General features: G+C 41.8%; 1 protein-coding gene across 3 annotated transcripts in view; it reads right to left on the reverse strand.

Annotated features, from left to right (window-relative positions):
• Positions 1 to 16,685, reverse strand: part of CHUK (component of inhibitor of nuclear factor kappa B kinase complex) — a gene marked incomplete at its 5' end in the record, with an annotated part of 31,554 nt that overhangs the window by 2,200 nt on the left and 12,669 nt on the right. For all 3 annotated transcript variants that reach the window (XM_080401593.1, XM_080401594.1, XM_080401595.1), the window contains 12 exons: positions 190 to 289; positions 1,764 to 1,900; positions 2,765 to 2,912; positions 3,744 to 3,840; positions 4,694 to 4,743; positions 6,877 to 6,986; positions 9,442 to 9,503; positions 10,535 to 10,686; positions 11,942 to 12,065; positions 14,383 to 14,485; positions 14,866 to 15,060; positions 16,090 to 16,225. In XM_080401593.1, the coding sequence (XP_080257719.1) occupies positions 190 to 289; positions 1,764 to 1,900; positions 2,765 to 2,912; positions 3,744 to 3,840; positions 4,694 to 4,743; positions 6,877 to 6,986; positions 9,442 to 9,503; positions 10,535 to 10,686; positions 11,942 to 12,065; positions 14,383 to 14,485; positions 14,866 to 15,060; positions 16,090 to 16,225 (1,414 nt within the window). The remainder of the gene's footprint in view (positions 1 to 189; positions 290 to 1,763; positions 1,901 to 2,764; positions 2,913 to 3,743; positions 3,841 to 4,693; positions 4,744 to 6,876; positions 6,987 to 9,441; positions 9,504 to 10,534; positions 10,687 to 11,941; positions 12,066 to 14,382; positions 14,486 to 14,865; positions 15,061 to 16,089; positions 16,226 to 16,685) is intronic.

A 16,685-nucleotide genomic window follows, 5' to 3' on the forward strand; every position in this document is an offset into this window, starting at 1 on the left:
GCACCAAGCGCTACCTTCCATAAGGAGCGGCATGTTAACAGAGTCCAGGAGGGATGACAGACATCACATGCCAGACACAGCAATTCACATCATCACGAATGACCCCATTTAAGGAGTTCTCCACACCCCTAAATGACCCTGCTGTGACTCTTCAAATTCAGGTCCTCAGAGATACATCAACAGACTTACCATCATGCTGCTGTTCTGCTCCTGTCTCACCTCCTGCAAAATACTGCTAAACAGTTCGAGGTAATTCAGATTCTCTTCTATCACGTGGGCAAAATCTTCCCTGCAGGGAAGGGAAGGCATAAGATGGCAGATGTAAAACACAAAGTAACACCAACACCAAAAGGCTCTGCACTGGGGGAAAAAAAAACCAGAACCCACCCAAACCCCAAACAACTCAAAAGAATAATTTACAGGAGTTCTCTGCAATCATAGGAGCTACCTTGTAGGGCACAAAAACATGCCTTGAGGTGGCATCCTGCAGACCCCCACCCTGGAAGTTTGGATCTGCACTCCTTCTCTACACAGACTGCACAAACCACACTGAAACTCAGCCTTAACAGAACCTAGGAAGTGAACTGAGTACAAGGGGCCTGAAATCACTGCCTGCTCCCCATAAGGTTTACAACTATTGAATTTTTGTACAGTGCCTTGTGCAGTGAAGTCAGGGTTTGAAGAGAAGCTCTGAGGCAACCTAAAGGCACCTTGCTCAGGAAAGCACCTATTAAAAGGTGAACACGCCACATTACTCAGGCAAAATGTGCCCTGCTGCAGCAGACAGAAAAGAGGAAGCAGAGAAGGTTGCTCAGGGTTTCAGAGAATTCAGCTGACTTCCAGCAACAGCCTGCTTAGAAGACGTGTATCTTCAGAACCTTGGGATTTCCCTGACCACCCAAAAAGGAACAGATGGCCAAATGGTTTGATGCCAATGTTCACCACCCACGCCCTAGCCCCCTGCCAAACCAGCACTGCTGTGGATAGAGGGCTGAGCAGTATATGGGGCACCTTCCCTTCTGTTATGCTGACTGTAAGTAAAATTGCTAATGAAGTAAAGAATAAAAACATTCAGTTCCTGACAAATCTTTTACTCAGCTAGGACTGGCTGAGAGAGAGGGGCCTTAATAACCAAATCCAACCCCAAGACAGAATAACATGACATGCAAGAAATTAATAGCACAGTGCTTTAGCTGAGAGTAATATGTGAAACCTGCGCAGGACCAGAGAGCAGAAGTTTCTGAATAAAGAGTTCAACCTAATTCTTGATGTTTTAGAGCATTAGTAACCTATGAGCTGCTGAAACGTTTTTTGGAAGGATAAAAAACCCACCATTAGACCAGATGGATTGCTTAGTATTGACCCCGACTCCAGACCTCCATTTGAATTAAAACTTTTTAAAATCACTGAAGCTGTAAAGCACTAAGTATGGCCTGATTTATCTGGGACTTGCACTAGAACCTGGGCACGAAAAGAAACTGCATCTTGGCTCAAAATCTCATTGCTGCATTTTGCTGTGGTGTGGCCAGAAGTAAATTACCACAATTCCTGTCAGGAGTTTAACAATGTTGCCTTCAGAGACAGCCTAGTATGTCAAAACTCTCCTTGCCCACCATATCCTGAAACCACCACAGGGGATGTGGTGAAGACATGCCCCTTAGTACTAGAGACTCCAGTGGCAGAGGACAGGATTTCAGAGTGTGCACATACAAAATGGCTACACTGACTTCTCGGGAGTGGCCTCCTTTCCCAACAGCTCTTACCCATCTTCAGGAGTTGCCATAGATGACAGGGGGTGAGGTATGCTCCCTGAGGAGCTCTGTGGAAGCCACGTGGCTGCTGAAGTCGAGGTTGTTCCTTCCAGGCTGGAGCTCACCAGTGATCGAGAAGAGCTCTGAGTCTAGAAAAAAGAAATTAATCTGCTTGACAGACAAAGGATTTTTTGTAAATCGTTTTTTTTTGGTAAATTTATTGTAAAAAAAATTTAATTATTTTGTATGCAAGACTCGCGATTAAACATAAGCACTGTTTGTAACATGCAATCTAGGCAGTGCTTGTGGCTGGCAAGTCAGCTGATAGAACCCTTCACAGTTCTGCAAATAGCTGGTACCAAATGTGTCTGCATGTAAGTCACCCAAGGTTGTACATGGCCTGTCTTCTACATGAAAGCATTAGGACGTGGTGCCATGTCCTAAGCCGTGAGTCATGCACAGCAGCAACTCTCCTTACAGGGGAAAGACATAAGTGTTTCCTAGGCTGGCCCTGAATGCAGGCATACGGAAATCAGGAGATGGCTTCAGCTGTATATTGATGCAGAAAAACCAGCATAGTGTTAAAACGCCTTTAACTAGGAAAGCGTATCTATTTCACTTTTGCAGCACTAAAATTACAATAGGTTTAATATATCAGGCTGAAGTTCACCTATCCCAGTGTACGTCCTCCAGCAGCAGCCCACACTAGACATTCAGGGAAAGTACGAACAAGGCACAGAGCACAGCAAGACTACCATACTCCAGCCTCCAGCGATTTGCAGTTTGATGACTTAGTGGGACCAAGGACTCCTCTACTGGGCTTCTTTTCCATGAATTCATCTACACCCTTTTGAAACTTGTGTCAACTTTTAGCATCTCAAACTTCCCTTCTCTACAGTAAAATCAACTGTGCCTGGAAGTTATCCCTTGTTGGTCTCTTCAGAGTTTCATTTGATGTCTCCTGGCTCTTGCGCCAGAAGGAAGAGCAAACAAATAGTCCAAAAGCTACTTACACAAGCAATTTTCAGCAAATGCCATATTTCCCTTTGTCTTTTGCCCTGCATCTGCATTACTGAGTTGTCAGCTTCCTTGATGTTATTTAGAGCCTCTTCAATCTTTGGAAGTAAGTCAATGATCTTCTGCTTACAGCCCAAGAGCTTGCTATAATAAAAAACAAACACAAAGTTACTTTCCATCTTGTGTGGCAACATGTCCAAGTAAAATCAAAAGCCTCACCTTGGTATTCAAGAAAAATTCTGTTAGAAAACCCCTTTCTCTTAGTGCAGCACTGTGACAGCTGCAGGTATAAAACCTGCAAGACTGGAGAGACACCTGAACTTTTCCAAGTCCAGTTAAGGCTCAAAAAAGCAGGCAGACAACACTACTATTAATACTGACAATATAAGCTCTTATTTGAAATGCAGAAATTGATCTTGATGATGATGGACAGCACAGCAACTCAGCCATAGTATTTTATTAATCTTCTCTTCTCCACGTTGGTCTCTGTGAGCTGACTATACCACAGCTAACAACTTTATGTGATCTACTAAGCATAAGCCACACATGAAAAGAAAATTAAACGATGCTTTTCTGACTACTGAGATCTGCATAATGGCATTTTTTCTGAGCTAACTGAAGAATTAATGAAGAAAACCACTGTGGTTATCTTCTCAGCTGTTACACTACTTCTTTTTTTCCTTAAGATTTTAACCCCAACCTAAACATTGGCAGATTTTGTCTCATTTTAAAGCGAATTCTTGGATGCTAACAGTACAAGCCATTCCATTCTCCTCCCCTTCCCTACAAACTACACACATTAGCTACATGTTTTAAAAAAGTAAGTGGAAATTCAACACAGACACAAGGAAACAGAATTAATATTGCTACAAGAAAAGTATAGTATACCTATGGACATGGTTTTCCCTCTCCTTTCCTGCCACAAAGCTACATATGCTGCAAGTTGCGTTTGGTTTTTTTTCCTGCATAAAGTACCTGAGATGGCCAAAAAGCTCCTTGAGAACTCGGTCTTGGCTCTGTACTGTCTGCACAATAATCTTCACCATGTCCGTGCTGTCACTGTAGGCATGATCTGGAAGGGCCATCAATCACCACGTTAGTAAAATGCTCTTCAGCAAGCAGCACTCTGGACACAAACACCCAGAGTCAAGGAAAGATTAGACTTAATGAGTGCAGCCAAGCAAACTGAAACACAATGAAACATCTTAAAATCTGTCACAATCTCTCACTAGGCACAACTTTTCCTTAATGTCTCTTCTTTCTATAGTTTATATGTGTAATATATATATATTTCATGGGTGTATATATATAAAACATATAATAAATATAAATCTAATGTATTATTATATATTATAATATATAGAGTATATATAATATGCTATAAGTAAGTACATTATTCCAGCCACTCTTTTGTCTAGATACTGGATTAAATAACAACGGCAGGTAGTTCCTAAACACACAAGTAACTAAATCTTTCTGCTCACCAGTTACTATGATCAGCACATAATACTCCCCAAACATAATACTCCATCCATGACAGAAGAGCAGAGGAGAAGAGATTGCCCTTGGGTTAAAGTGATGACAGAGGAATAGCAGTTCTCCCATGTCTGGGGCAAGTAAATCAATAGTATTGGGGGCAGGAAAAAAGGTAGAGAATGCCAGAAGGCAGACACATGTGTCCAGGACAGATGCTCCAAGACTGAAAGCCAGAAGACAAACCCATGGCTGAGGAGCAAGACTACAGAATTTGGGAAAGGTGTAGGCTCAGCAAAAAGAAGAAATCATCTTAAGGTATGCCCTTGAGTCGTGTTAACTTTAATAAAGTAATTTGCCTTCTCCTAAACAGTATTTTCTGGGTTTGAGTTCGTAAATATGAGTCATGGGGTACAAGTGTGAAACAGTCTTTGAATCATCTCCTTCCATACCTGGAGGTCTTGTTTTTAATTGCTTGTACAGGTCTATGGCTCTCTGTTCCCTTTAAAAAGAAGAAAATGATTCACACATGTATCAACAAGCAGGTAACTCAAGGAAAAAAACCACTGCAGTTAAGTCAGGCCTTGCTGAACCTCACAGATTGGAGCTGCCACCTTCTACAGTTAGTATGGAAGTATAACATTTGGAACACAGGGATGGTCTTTCTGTAATGGAAACCAACTCCTCCCTAAAAGCTGTCTCTTTTCCTTTGATTAGGCATTTTCTTCTCAGATAATCATACCAACTGGAGATTATTTTCAGTTTCAAATTTTCACATGGCTCAGCTGTGTTTTCCTTCTGTGGTATCCTTCACTATGAAACTTAATTTTTGTAACTATAGGTACTTCTGCACAACTGCCTGAGAAATTATTGTTCTTGTTCTTCATTTTTTTGCCTGAATTTTAGTGATACTCTGCAAATGGAAGGAGACAGCTGCACCACAATAAACAAAAGGGACTGTTTCTCTTCTTCCCATTAAATAAACGTTACTTCTTTCAAATATTTCATCAAAAGCAGCCAAATGCTGAAGCTTCCACCCTTGAACAAATCTTCACTGTTCTAAATCAAAAGTCTGTCAGAAACATGAAGCAGTTCAGCTAGACCTAACTCTGCTATTGGGCCCTCACCAGGCCTCCTCTTCCCCCTAGCTGTACTGTTTCAAGAGATCATGCAAGCTGCTTCTGCTTATGTAAGTCAGCATTTCTAGCATGATGGATAGTTATCCATCGTGAAACTCCTGCATCAGCCAAGGACAAGGGAGAGGTACTCTTTACTCCTGCTGCATTGGGAAAAAAAGAGAACATTAGCATCCACAACTGTCAGACAAATCTGAGATCACCCAGGATCCATGTGTGCCTCATGGCTGTATAAATCAAACCTTAAGGTAGTGCTCTGCAGTATGCCTTCCTACAGCCCCAAAAAATAAAAAGCAGGGGACTCAATCTGCTCTTCACTTCACTCTTATTAAGAGGAATAGCTTTAGACAAGAATAATGAACAGCCTAGAGCACACTTTAAATACCCCAAAAATAGCTGATGCAGCCTTGGGTTTACAGTCGTGAAATTACTTTAAAAAAAAAAATAGTTTTAGGAAACAGATTCACAATTAGTTTAAGCTGCTCTGAATGTGGACTACTGCTGCAAGAGGTAGTTTCTCCCTTCCACCACTTCCTCCCCCGGGCACTAGTTCCACTGTTCCTGCAACTACACACAGACAAAAAGCAACTTAGCTGATCTAGCTCTGCACAAATAGAGTGGGGAGAACATGCCAGGAACAGGCAGTGTTTCCTCCCAGAATACTCAGAGTCATTCAGAAGAGCTCTGATTAAAAAAAAAAATAAATTAGTGGCATTTCAATTTTGGTAACTAATTGATCCCTCGCTCTTATAATTGCCACTTGTGCTCCCAGCAACAGCCCAAACTACAATAATTGCTTCCTACATCTTCCTATGGTCAATAATACCACTTAGCTCTTTCATATTGTAATACTTCAAGTTTCCAAACAGTATCCACAAGTCGTTATTTATCTCTGCTTTGAAAACATTTTGAAGACCTTTAACAGGATTTTAGAATGATGTCATAATTTTCTCACTCAACACTATAAAATTCACTCTTCTCCAATGCAAAAAGAAATCCTCTGCATGCATCCTCAGTTGAGACCAAGATATATCCGAGGACTATCCTCTTCTAAGATGAAGTTTTATAGTCAGTGTCAGGAAGTGTCCTGTCCTTCCCAACTGTTTTCTCCATGTGTCCCCAGGTCTAGTTGTTGTGTGGCTGCAGGGTAAGTTAGGCAAGTTAGATGAGTTTAGTCCTGTGACTGAATGTTAATCCTGCACTGCTAACTTTTGGAGAGAGCAGCGTCCTGTTCTGCCTTATTATAAGGCTGCCAAGCAATCGTTAGAACTTCAAGACAAAGGAGGCATGTACAGCTGCAAGTGGTGGGACCTTCACTTTTACCAGCAAAACGATCTTAAAACTGATTGCAAGCTATTCTGTACTCGTAGTTTGCAGAAAGTGACGAGTGCGTGTCAAAGTGCTGAGGGAGCCACCAACAAAGAAAAAAGCAAACCCTCAGACACTGACATATACAAAATCCATTTATGTGCAATAAAATTAGTAAGTATAGGACTTACAAGCTCTCCATAACCTCTCCTTGGCGCCTTGCGTATGGACTCTTCTGGAGCTCTACAATTTCTGTGTGCAGAGCCATGATCTGCTCATCCAGATACCCGATATCTTCAGCCTAATGGCAAAATGTAGTTACAAATCAAACTGAAGAATGAGAGCAATAGATAAAGATCCCCAGAATACTTGTTTGGATAATGGGCTGACTCCATGCAGAGTTCAGGAGAAAAAAAGCAAAAAAGCTCTATGACATGACTGCTCCTACAATAATTGAGGTTACTGTTCTCAGTGCATGATATCACCTAGATCCAGATCTCAGACATCCACACTGGATGAGAAAAATCAGTTTCTTCATAAATGATCTCTCTTTGAGATGCATGCTGCACACACATACACAGACTCCCTGGCTCTACATATGTTCCAGCAGTAAAGTTTTTCTCCTACTCTTACAGTATGGACAGAGGATGCTCTCACACTTTACCCTCCCACACGCATTTTGGTCTGACATTTCTCTGGTATTTCACATCTTCCTCAAAGCAATATAAAAGATACTAATTTTATGCCAAACCCTCACAGTCAGTCTGGTGAGGCAGCCAGCATTTCCGAGCATGAGAAGTAAGTATGTGGTGCCAAACATGCACTGGAGATCCTCAGCACGGTTAAGAAAACACTGGTCACTGTTAGAAAGCTTTTCCTTTCTAACCTGGAGCTGCAGGATCTAAAAATTGAACACCATCCAGAAAATACTCCTTGTTGAAACTGCAGAAATACTTGGTATGAGGCTGTATAAATGAGATGTGACCCCTTGACCACAAAGGGACGCCTCTAGGTCTTGCAGGTAAAGGATAAACCAAGAAATGAGCAGCCACATTGTCAAAAAAGAATCAGATTGTGAGAAAAATGTGAAGTGAACCCTGTTATCAAAAGAAATGTCTTTATCTGGACCATCACGACTCACCACACAGCATAACTGTGTCTCTTGAATTCACAGAAGTTAAGCTGCCCACTAGATAGGCTGAGATACCACAGTGTATTACAGAGGAAAACATTTTCCATTCCTGATAAACGGACATAGTTATACCATGTAAGTGGACTGCACAGCTTGAAGACAGAATATAATTCTGTCTTCAATATTTGTTGAGGTTCCTGGTTTTCTGGGAACAGCCAGTGACAGCTTTGAGTTATTCTGTTAGAAATAGCCTCCCTTTTATCTTTCTTGCTTCCTAACAAGGAGCAACAAGATCCCAAAATGTAAAGAGCTGAACAGAGGTGAATTCAGGTGGGAGTCCCAATTCTCCCACCTCCATCATATGACCAAGCAAAATTAAGGCTCCAAGAACCTTTTGACTTAGATGAAGATAGGTAACAGATGCCAGAACCTGAATTACCCAGTCTGTTCCTTCATAGCAGAAAAAAATAAGACAATGTAATTTATTGTTTCTGTTTCTAATGGTGTCTGGGACTTTTATGTATTAATCACTGTGCTCTGTATTCCTATGAGAGCCAATACAAAAACTCCCTGCAGGGGAGAAGAAATACAAGACATCAAGCAGCAAACCACATGACAGTCCTGGTCAGCAGAACATGCAATGTTCTTGGCACTCCTGCAGCTGGCTGCTATCACAAAAAAACCAGTACATTTTGAGATATTTTCAAGACCTCCGCTCTCAGAAATACATTACAAATGTGCTGATTTTTCCTTGAACTTGTTCTGAATGCTCCCTTCTCCCAAGCTTTATTCAGTACATCCAACAGAAGAAACAGCTTTTGACAATAAACTACAATTATCCTAACTCTGTCCCTAGTTTTCACAGCTAAAAGCTTATTCCTTCCCTATAAATGTCTAGACAGAACTGCAGGCAAAACTATTCTCTGTCAAATAGGCCTCTGTCTTGTCATCATTTTCAGTGGAGGTAAAATTAAAATGTTCATTCCCAGAAAACAGAGATCAGAATTCTAAGCAGTAGATAAATTTCAACTAGCCTTTTGCAGAGAACTAGCTCTCTGAGAAACAAAGCCATTATGTCAGCTTAACTGTCCATAAACCACAAGCAAAAGCATGAACTATTAGGACTACTCACAGAATAAGAACCGACTCTAGCTCCACTCTGAATTTATTAAGGATGACTCTTATTAAAAACTAGTTTGCATATTTGCTTGCAGAATACCAGAAATTTATGCCTGTACTCCTAAATCAAGTACTGCAATTTTGAAATTGCTGCATAGTAAGTGATTGGTATTATTTTCAGCTTTTAGCAATGGAAATTTTTGTCTGCAATAAATCCAATCAGGAAGACTCTTGTCCATCGCAGCACCACTACTTTTGCACAATAAATAATATGTCTCTATAGTCTTTTCCTACACAGACAACTGAATCTAGTGACTGGTTTTGTTAAAATCACTATATTCAAACACTTGGGGACTGGGGGCTGTTTCTTTTTTAATGCATCTCTAATGATATTCACACTCTCACAGCCAGCAGGATGTGAAACACACTGAAGGGACAGAACAGTGGTACATACAATGTCATGATTTCCACAGAGAGTTAATGAAGCTTCTGTAATATCCCCTACCTGGGCACACTGAGAGGCCTTCTCTTCCATCTCCTTCCAGGCTTTGAGCATCTTTTCTGAAGCTGAAGAGAAGAAAGCTGTTAATTTATAAAAAGATACCGACACAAAAATAAAGCATGACATAAACTTTACATACATCAGTTGAATTTAAACACAAAGGTCATGACGCTGTATCTCCATGCAGGAGTCATGACCCAGAGATCACAGAGAGACAGCAAAGCTGCACCTTAAGAACTTCATGCCGGATCTTAACTCACATACAAACTCTTTGGTAGGATTTCACTGTTTGCAATCACTAGCTGGAAATGAGTCTGAGTCTTTAAACTCCACCATTAAGCTCAACAACTGCCACTTTTGAACACAGACTGTCCAAAACCAGTTCATTGAGTCTTTCATTTTCCATCATCCTTCAGCCCAGTCATAATCTTTGACTCAAGTTTCAGTTTTTAGCCATATATCCAAACTATGCATAAGTCCCATTATTCTCCCCTGAACAGCATTTGTTAAGACCCAGACATTTCTGTGACAATAAAACTGTAGCTGGTGCTTTTTCACCTCGTCTCTCATCCTGACTAATGCTACCTTCTTCTATCAAGCACAGCAGAATTGCTCCCTTAGCGCTGTTCAACATGGTGTTTCTACAGTCACCATGCCTGTTTCTTCTGCCATGGAAGGTTAGTGGCCCTTCCACTGCACATCAAGCGCAGCAACTCTGCCCTCCACTTTATGCTCAGCGACAGCTCCAAATGAATTAGACTCTGAGTGAATAAATAGCGAACATTTACATCACCAGTACTATTAATACTCCAGTTTTCTTAGGTTGGTTTTCTCAGTGCGGAACAGCTGACCACCTGTTTCACTGTCACTGAAGGTCCCCAAAAACATGTTACTTTTTATCCTTCTGCCTCTGCTTCTGCCAAACTCTTCTGCATCTGCCTCAGCTAAAACATACCCATAAAGATGCCAAGGAACACAATGGCAGCACCAGCATTCATTTTCTTTTAAGCTAGTTCTTACCCACAGTCCTTCATAGCCAGTCTGATCCTTTATAGGATCAGACAAGACACCCAGGCAAGCATTACAGAAAACGTACATATGCCATAAGCCATCTGGTCACTGTATCTCTCCAGGTCAAGGCGAATGCTTTGATGAAAAAATTCCAGCTTTGCTTTCAGTTGCTGAGATGCTGACACCATATTGTTTTTCATTTTGATTAGGTTGGCATTATACCGAAGAAGACTGAGCCTAAAAAATTAAGTAAGAACAGCACATGTTAGTTGAAAAGCTTATCTGGACTGATGTGGCCAGTGCTGTCACATTACCTGAAGGAAAGACATAGCTAGCAAAAAATTTTGTTAGTTCCTTGGAACAGGGAGTCTCAGTGGGGTCATAGACTCCATCTCATATCCTCAGAAGCTGCAGGTCCTCGGCAAGCAAAAGAGAAAGTACTTCCTTATTTGCCAGTTTTTCTGTCAAACTCAGTTCAATGGTCTGTGCAGTTTAGAGTATTTCTTAGTATTTACAAGGTCCTGTAGTGCATGTTGCCCCGGTAAATGTTGGCACCTTTTATATCACTTGAAATATATGACACTGCCCATTCTGTGATTCAATCACAGGACCAAACCCTACAAATATAACAAACATTTCCACTCATTCTGCTACCACTTGTGAAATGACTATTCTTTGCTGCTTTAGGAGGAATGTTGCCAGCAGGCTGAGGGAGGTGATTCTTCCCCTCTATTAAGCACTGGCGGGGCCAGACCTGGGTCCAGTTCTGGGTTCCCTACCACACCAGAGACATGGACATACTAGACAGAGGCCAATGAAGGGCTAAGAACATTATTAAGGGACTGGGAGCATGTCTCCTGTGAGGTAAGGCTGAGAAAGCTGGGACTGTTCAGTCTGGAGAAGAGAAGGCTGAGTGGGGATCAAAACGTACAAATACCTGAAGGGAGGGTGCACCGAGCACAGAGCATGACTGGCTCCCGTCAGTGGTGCCCAGTGACAAGACCAGAGGCAATAGGCAAAAAAATGAAATACAGGAGGCTCCCTCTGAACATCAAGAAACTCTCTTTAACTGTGAGGGTAACCAAGCACTGGCACAGGTTGCCCAGAGAGGTTGTGGAGTGTCCATTCTTGGAGATATTTAAAAGCTTTCTGGACATGGTCCTGGCCAACCAGCTCTAGGTGACTCTGCTTGAGCAGGGGGGTTGGACTAGAGGAGTTCCAGAGGTCCCTGCCACCCTCAGCTATTCTGTGAGTTTGTGACTATATTCAAGGTTCAAGTTTTTTCACTTATCATCAATGTCAGGCACTATGCAGGAAAATTCCTGGAGTGGAATAAGCTCTCAGCCCAACTACGTTTTATAGTGTAAAAGTACAGAACAGCAGAGGGCTGTAAAACTTTGGGTAACCAAAATGCCCCAAGATATAATACATTTCCATGCAAAAAGTCTCTGTATTTGAATAATAATCTTCTGAATGAGGAGTAACAACTTACATGGCAGCTCTCTGGCCCTGGAAAAGCCTGCTATAATCTTCTTTTAGCCCAATCACGTAGTGAACTGCTTCTGCCCATACCTTGCGCAGCTGAGGAATTGGTAGTTGGATTTTACTATCCTGTACTGAATGCAAAAAACCACAATTGTACACAAATGAAAGGACAACTCTAGGAAAGGACTTCAGTGCTTATAACATTCCTAATTCCTGTTTCAGGTGCTTAAAGTAAGGGATCAAGTCATGTAAGATCTGCTCAATTTGTGTGTGACGCTGCCTAAGCATGTATAAGCTTTTCATGCTATGGCTCCCCAAGTGATTGACAGCCTGCTACTGGCCAGGCAACAGCTCACGTTTGAACTCACAGCTACTCCAGTACCGATTTCTTTGACCACTTTGGTCTGATGGCACTAGCAGACACAGTTTACACTACATGAAACGGCACAAGGCAGGACCCATGGGTGGGTTTATACAAAACATCTATCTAAAGCAGTTGCCCAAGCTAGCAAAGTAAATTTAATTGCTCCATTTAAACAGCTGATATTGGACAGTGTCCTGACTTGTGTTTCATCTGAAGATGTGTTCAAACTTTTGTACATTTCTTCCCAGATTGCTGGTGTAGATGTTTAAGGGGAAAAGACGCAGGACTCAGGCATGTTCTCCTACAGACAGGGAACTGTCAGTACGTTGGGGTAGGTATCAATAAACATGTTGTAAAAAGCCTTAGCTCCAAAAGAATCAGCACGATGCCACACAATGATATTCACCAAAGTTAAATAGCCCAGAACACAGGAAAAAAACCCCAATCAGAATAAACCTGAGTGACAATAAAAGGAGACAGGGAAAACCAGCACAACTTCTGCAGAGCCAGGCCAAAGAAAACTCAACAACTTAACAGTAGCTTTATGTCACATGGCATTTCCTTTACATGCAATAACCTAGTAGATGTCTCCTGACCCTTGGCGCTAATTTTTCCTTCATAGAGGTATACAAGGTCCTTCATACAAGTATAATGGGTATACATACATATACACACATCTTCATAGAAGTATATTTGGTCCTGCAGGTGACCACTGTTGTTTCAGGAGACATGTAAGGGAAGCTGTAAGCCGAGAAGCAGCTTTCATGCATGGTCTAAAAAAGTGTATTGATAATGCCAGGGCCAGACAACAGCACCAGAACTAAGTGGGACCAACTGGAGCAGATCCCACCAATATCCATGCAGCAATAGGCAGGCTCTACTCCTAACAACTCAAGAGGGGCCTAGACGGTCTCAAACACTTGGCTCTGCTTGGTGAGACTAGAAGTAGGATCAGTCCCATAGGTTTATGGACACACTAGAGCTGAAAACTGCTGGGAAGACAGTACAAGAGGTTTTGAACCTCTGCCAAGTGTCTCCAAAGACCAGTTCTAGTTCATAACCTCTGCAAGGGAATGACAGCAACTGGTGCAACATGGCCAAACACGCTGGCTTGTCTCTGTGATCAGAGTAAGCTGGGTTTCCTTGTATAGTGCCAGAATGATCAGCAGCATAGAGCAAGGCACCTGTTCATTCAACTTAGGCGAGACATGAGAGATGGATCGCAGCTGAAATGCAACTATCACAGACAGTACAGGGCAAAAAAGGTAACCTCTACCCTCAGGATGCTAATATGGTATTCAGAAGCATATCTAGAAGAGCTGTAGGAGGGCAACTACTCATGAGCATCCAAAGCACCCAGTCTCAGGAGCCAGGACTGCAAGAAGCTAAAACCTGTTTGTACCTGTGCACAGGGAGGAGAAGGGATGCGTATATAACTTCTACAGATGCTAAACCCTAAGATAAGAAGGTCCCTGACCCTTGGTACCACTGAAGGATGTCTATGTGGCCTATCGCTCAAGTTCTGCAAACACCTCCCAGCATGATGTCACTGTAACACTATGTGGGTGTGAAGGGACAAGACCCACCAGCAGATCAGAAGGCTGTGCAAATGAAATCACTGCCCCCAAGATACAATCTTCTTTCCAGGATGTAGTGTACAGACAGAAGTTTCCCTCTCTAGGCTACAACATCAGGTTGCACATATTATCTCCCAAGCCTTCATTCACATCATGGTTCTGTTTAAGTGGGGCAATACTTAGGTTCAGGTGTTTAGGTGGGGCAGATACTGTTCAGTGCACAGAATTTAATATAAGGGCAAAAACCTTAAATGAATTCATAATTTTCTCTATAGGAGAGTTCCCAAAGGGTGGGCAATAAATTCTCTGAATGGTTAAATCTAAAAAACGTGGAGATACAGCACTGTAGATGAAATTTTGTTAGGCTGCTCCAGGTTTCTCAAATGGTCCTCTCTGAATTAGACAGTGCCCTTCAAGATAATACACACAGATTTGTATGGCATGTGTACTCTCATATCACGTGAGAAGCAGCGCTTTCAGTTCCCAGCTGCTCTCCAGCATACTTACCAATGTAATTTACACAGTCAGACAGACTCCGAGAAGCAAAGGGTCCATCATAGACAGTTTTGCTTTTATCAAACAAATAGACCATGTAGCTATCCCAGCCTCTCTAGTGAGAAAAGAGAAAAGACCATAAACAAGAGAAATCTCAAACAGTGCTCCTAGTAACCCAGCGGGTCCTTGTTACATTATGAATTTATTACTGTGGGCAGACACTCTTCTTATCAGGGGCCTTAAAAATGTGATTTTGATAGATCCCACAGAAACACAGGACAGGACCCTTTGCTAGCAAGTTACTTTATTTAAATATTTAGACAGAGTATAACCGTAAGAATCTGCTTATGTTAGCTGATAAAGGAAATAATGCTATACCTGAAGTTACTACACTTACAGAACTGTCTCCAGCGGGAAAAGATTAAGGCAATTTAACTTCCCCAAGATTTTAAATTCCCTGATAATGTGAAAGACATTAAACAGAATCATTCTTACTACGCCATCAATAACACACTGGGAAGCAGGTTTCCGAGGGTCCAGGCAAATTCCTGTTTCTAACAGCAGTTCCTGATTTCCAGTACTTATTCCAGTTTCAAACTCAATCCGAATCTGAAGGGAATGAAGGCTTTCCTCGGGGTACAAGAGAAATGAAACAATCTTGGCGGAGGTCATATTTAGGATGTGTACTATCTGTAAAAAGAGTACAAGTTGATTACAAGTCACTGCTATCAAAGACAAAGGACACAAAGGTCTGCGAGGGAGCATGTAGCAATTAACATGTTAGACTGAGAACATCGTTTGAGTTTTAATTACTACAATAATCAAGTTCAGGACCAAACCCACAACACTCAAAGCCTGTGCCTGTAACTTCTAATGTCAGAGAAAATTACAAACAGACATACTAATAGCCTTCACAAGCCACGCTGCAGCTTAATTACATCAAAAGAAAGGCGACAACCTAGCATAAAGGCCATCTTGAACCTTGCTGTCTCTGATGCTGGCCAGTACTACTCCCAAAAAATGGAGTTACGTTTCCTTTAATCCCTCCATACAAATAAGCTGTTACATATCAGTGCTTGTCTTCCCACGACTCTCATGGCCCTCTCTACAGTTTTATTGCATCTGGTCAGACTGCAGGACCCAAACCACACCACAATATACAGATTTTGACAAATCCCAACTATGGGCACAATATTTTGTGTTTTGAGCTTTAATTCCCCTGAAGTCCTTCCAGATCAGGCAAAATTATCCTCTGGCTTCTATACTTGCTTGCCTCAGCTCATCTTACTCCAGCAAAGCTCCAATAATTACTTGAAGGGGAAAAGTCAGGTGAATGTAATCTCTGTTATACTACAGGTACATGGGCCCGGAGGTCACAGCATCAGTAGTAAACTCCTGATAGTTGAGGAACACTGTTACTAGCAAATATTAAGCCATTACTTGATCTTGGTGAGTCCTTTTGAGATGACAGACAGTAATACAGGGTCATTCTTCTCCTCCAAGTGTAAACCTAGAGATTAATATTGCTGGTGATATTTTGCCTTCAGACATGCAATAGACAGGCTTTATACACGCTCACTTCCTCATACCAAGAAAGATACTCCTCATGATCTTGCAGCTGGATGATGCCAGGATTATAGCTTTGTGCCACTGAACACCCTTTCTGTTCTCAGAGATGCTTTCAGTAGGCCTTTAAACCCAGTATCAACCCTCACTCACCTTCAAATTCAGTATGTGATCCATTATTAGGAAACACTTTGGACGACTAGTCTCAGGATCTAAACCTCCACCCCGCTGTTGTGGATCCCAATTCAGCATCAGTTGCAACCAATTCTCCATTGGTTCTACAATTAAACTAAAACAGAAGGGCCATAAGAAAGAGAAGGCAGATACTCCACAACGCTCAGTCCACTTGGGAAACTAGGATCTCACAACAGGTTACAATACAGTTACAACAAGGTTACAACTCTTTTGTTAAGAGACCATGTGTGTGCAACGAACATGCATGAAGAACATAGATTTCACTGCAGTCACTCATCCTGACAGCAGGGAAAGCCTAGAAGAGGAGGAAAGCACATCCAGAGTGAGCATCCCCACTGTAACCAAAGTCTTTACAGACCTCAGCAGGTGCAAACCCCCATCCAATATACCCTGCATTACACTTTTTCTGACTCCTATTCATTGAGTCAAAAGTATTTTGACACATCAGTAAGGCGTGTCAAAATGGATAAGGTGAATTGGGTTTTGGCTCTTTTTCCTCCAAAACCCATCCATGGCATACATAAAATAAAATAGTTTTCAAAGCCTTGTCTGCA

The sequence above is a fragment of the Falco punctatus genome (genome assembly GCF_963210335.1).
Source record: "Falco punctatus genome assembly, chromosome: 9".
NCBI lineage: Eukaryota > Metazoa > Chordata > Aves > Falconiformes > Falconidae > Falco > Falco punctatus.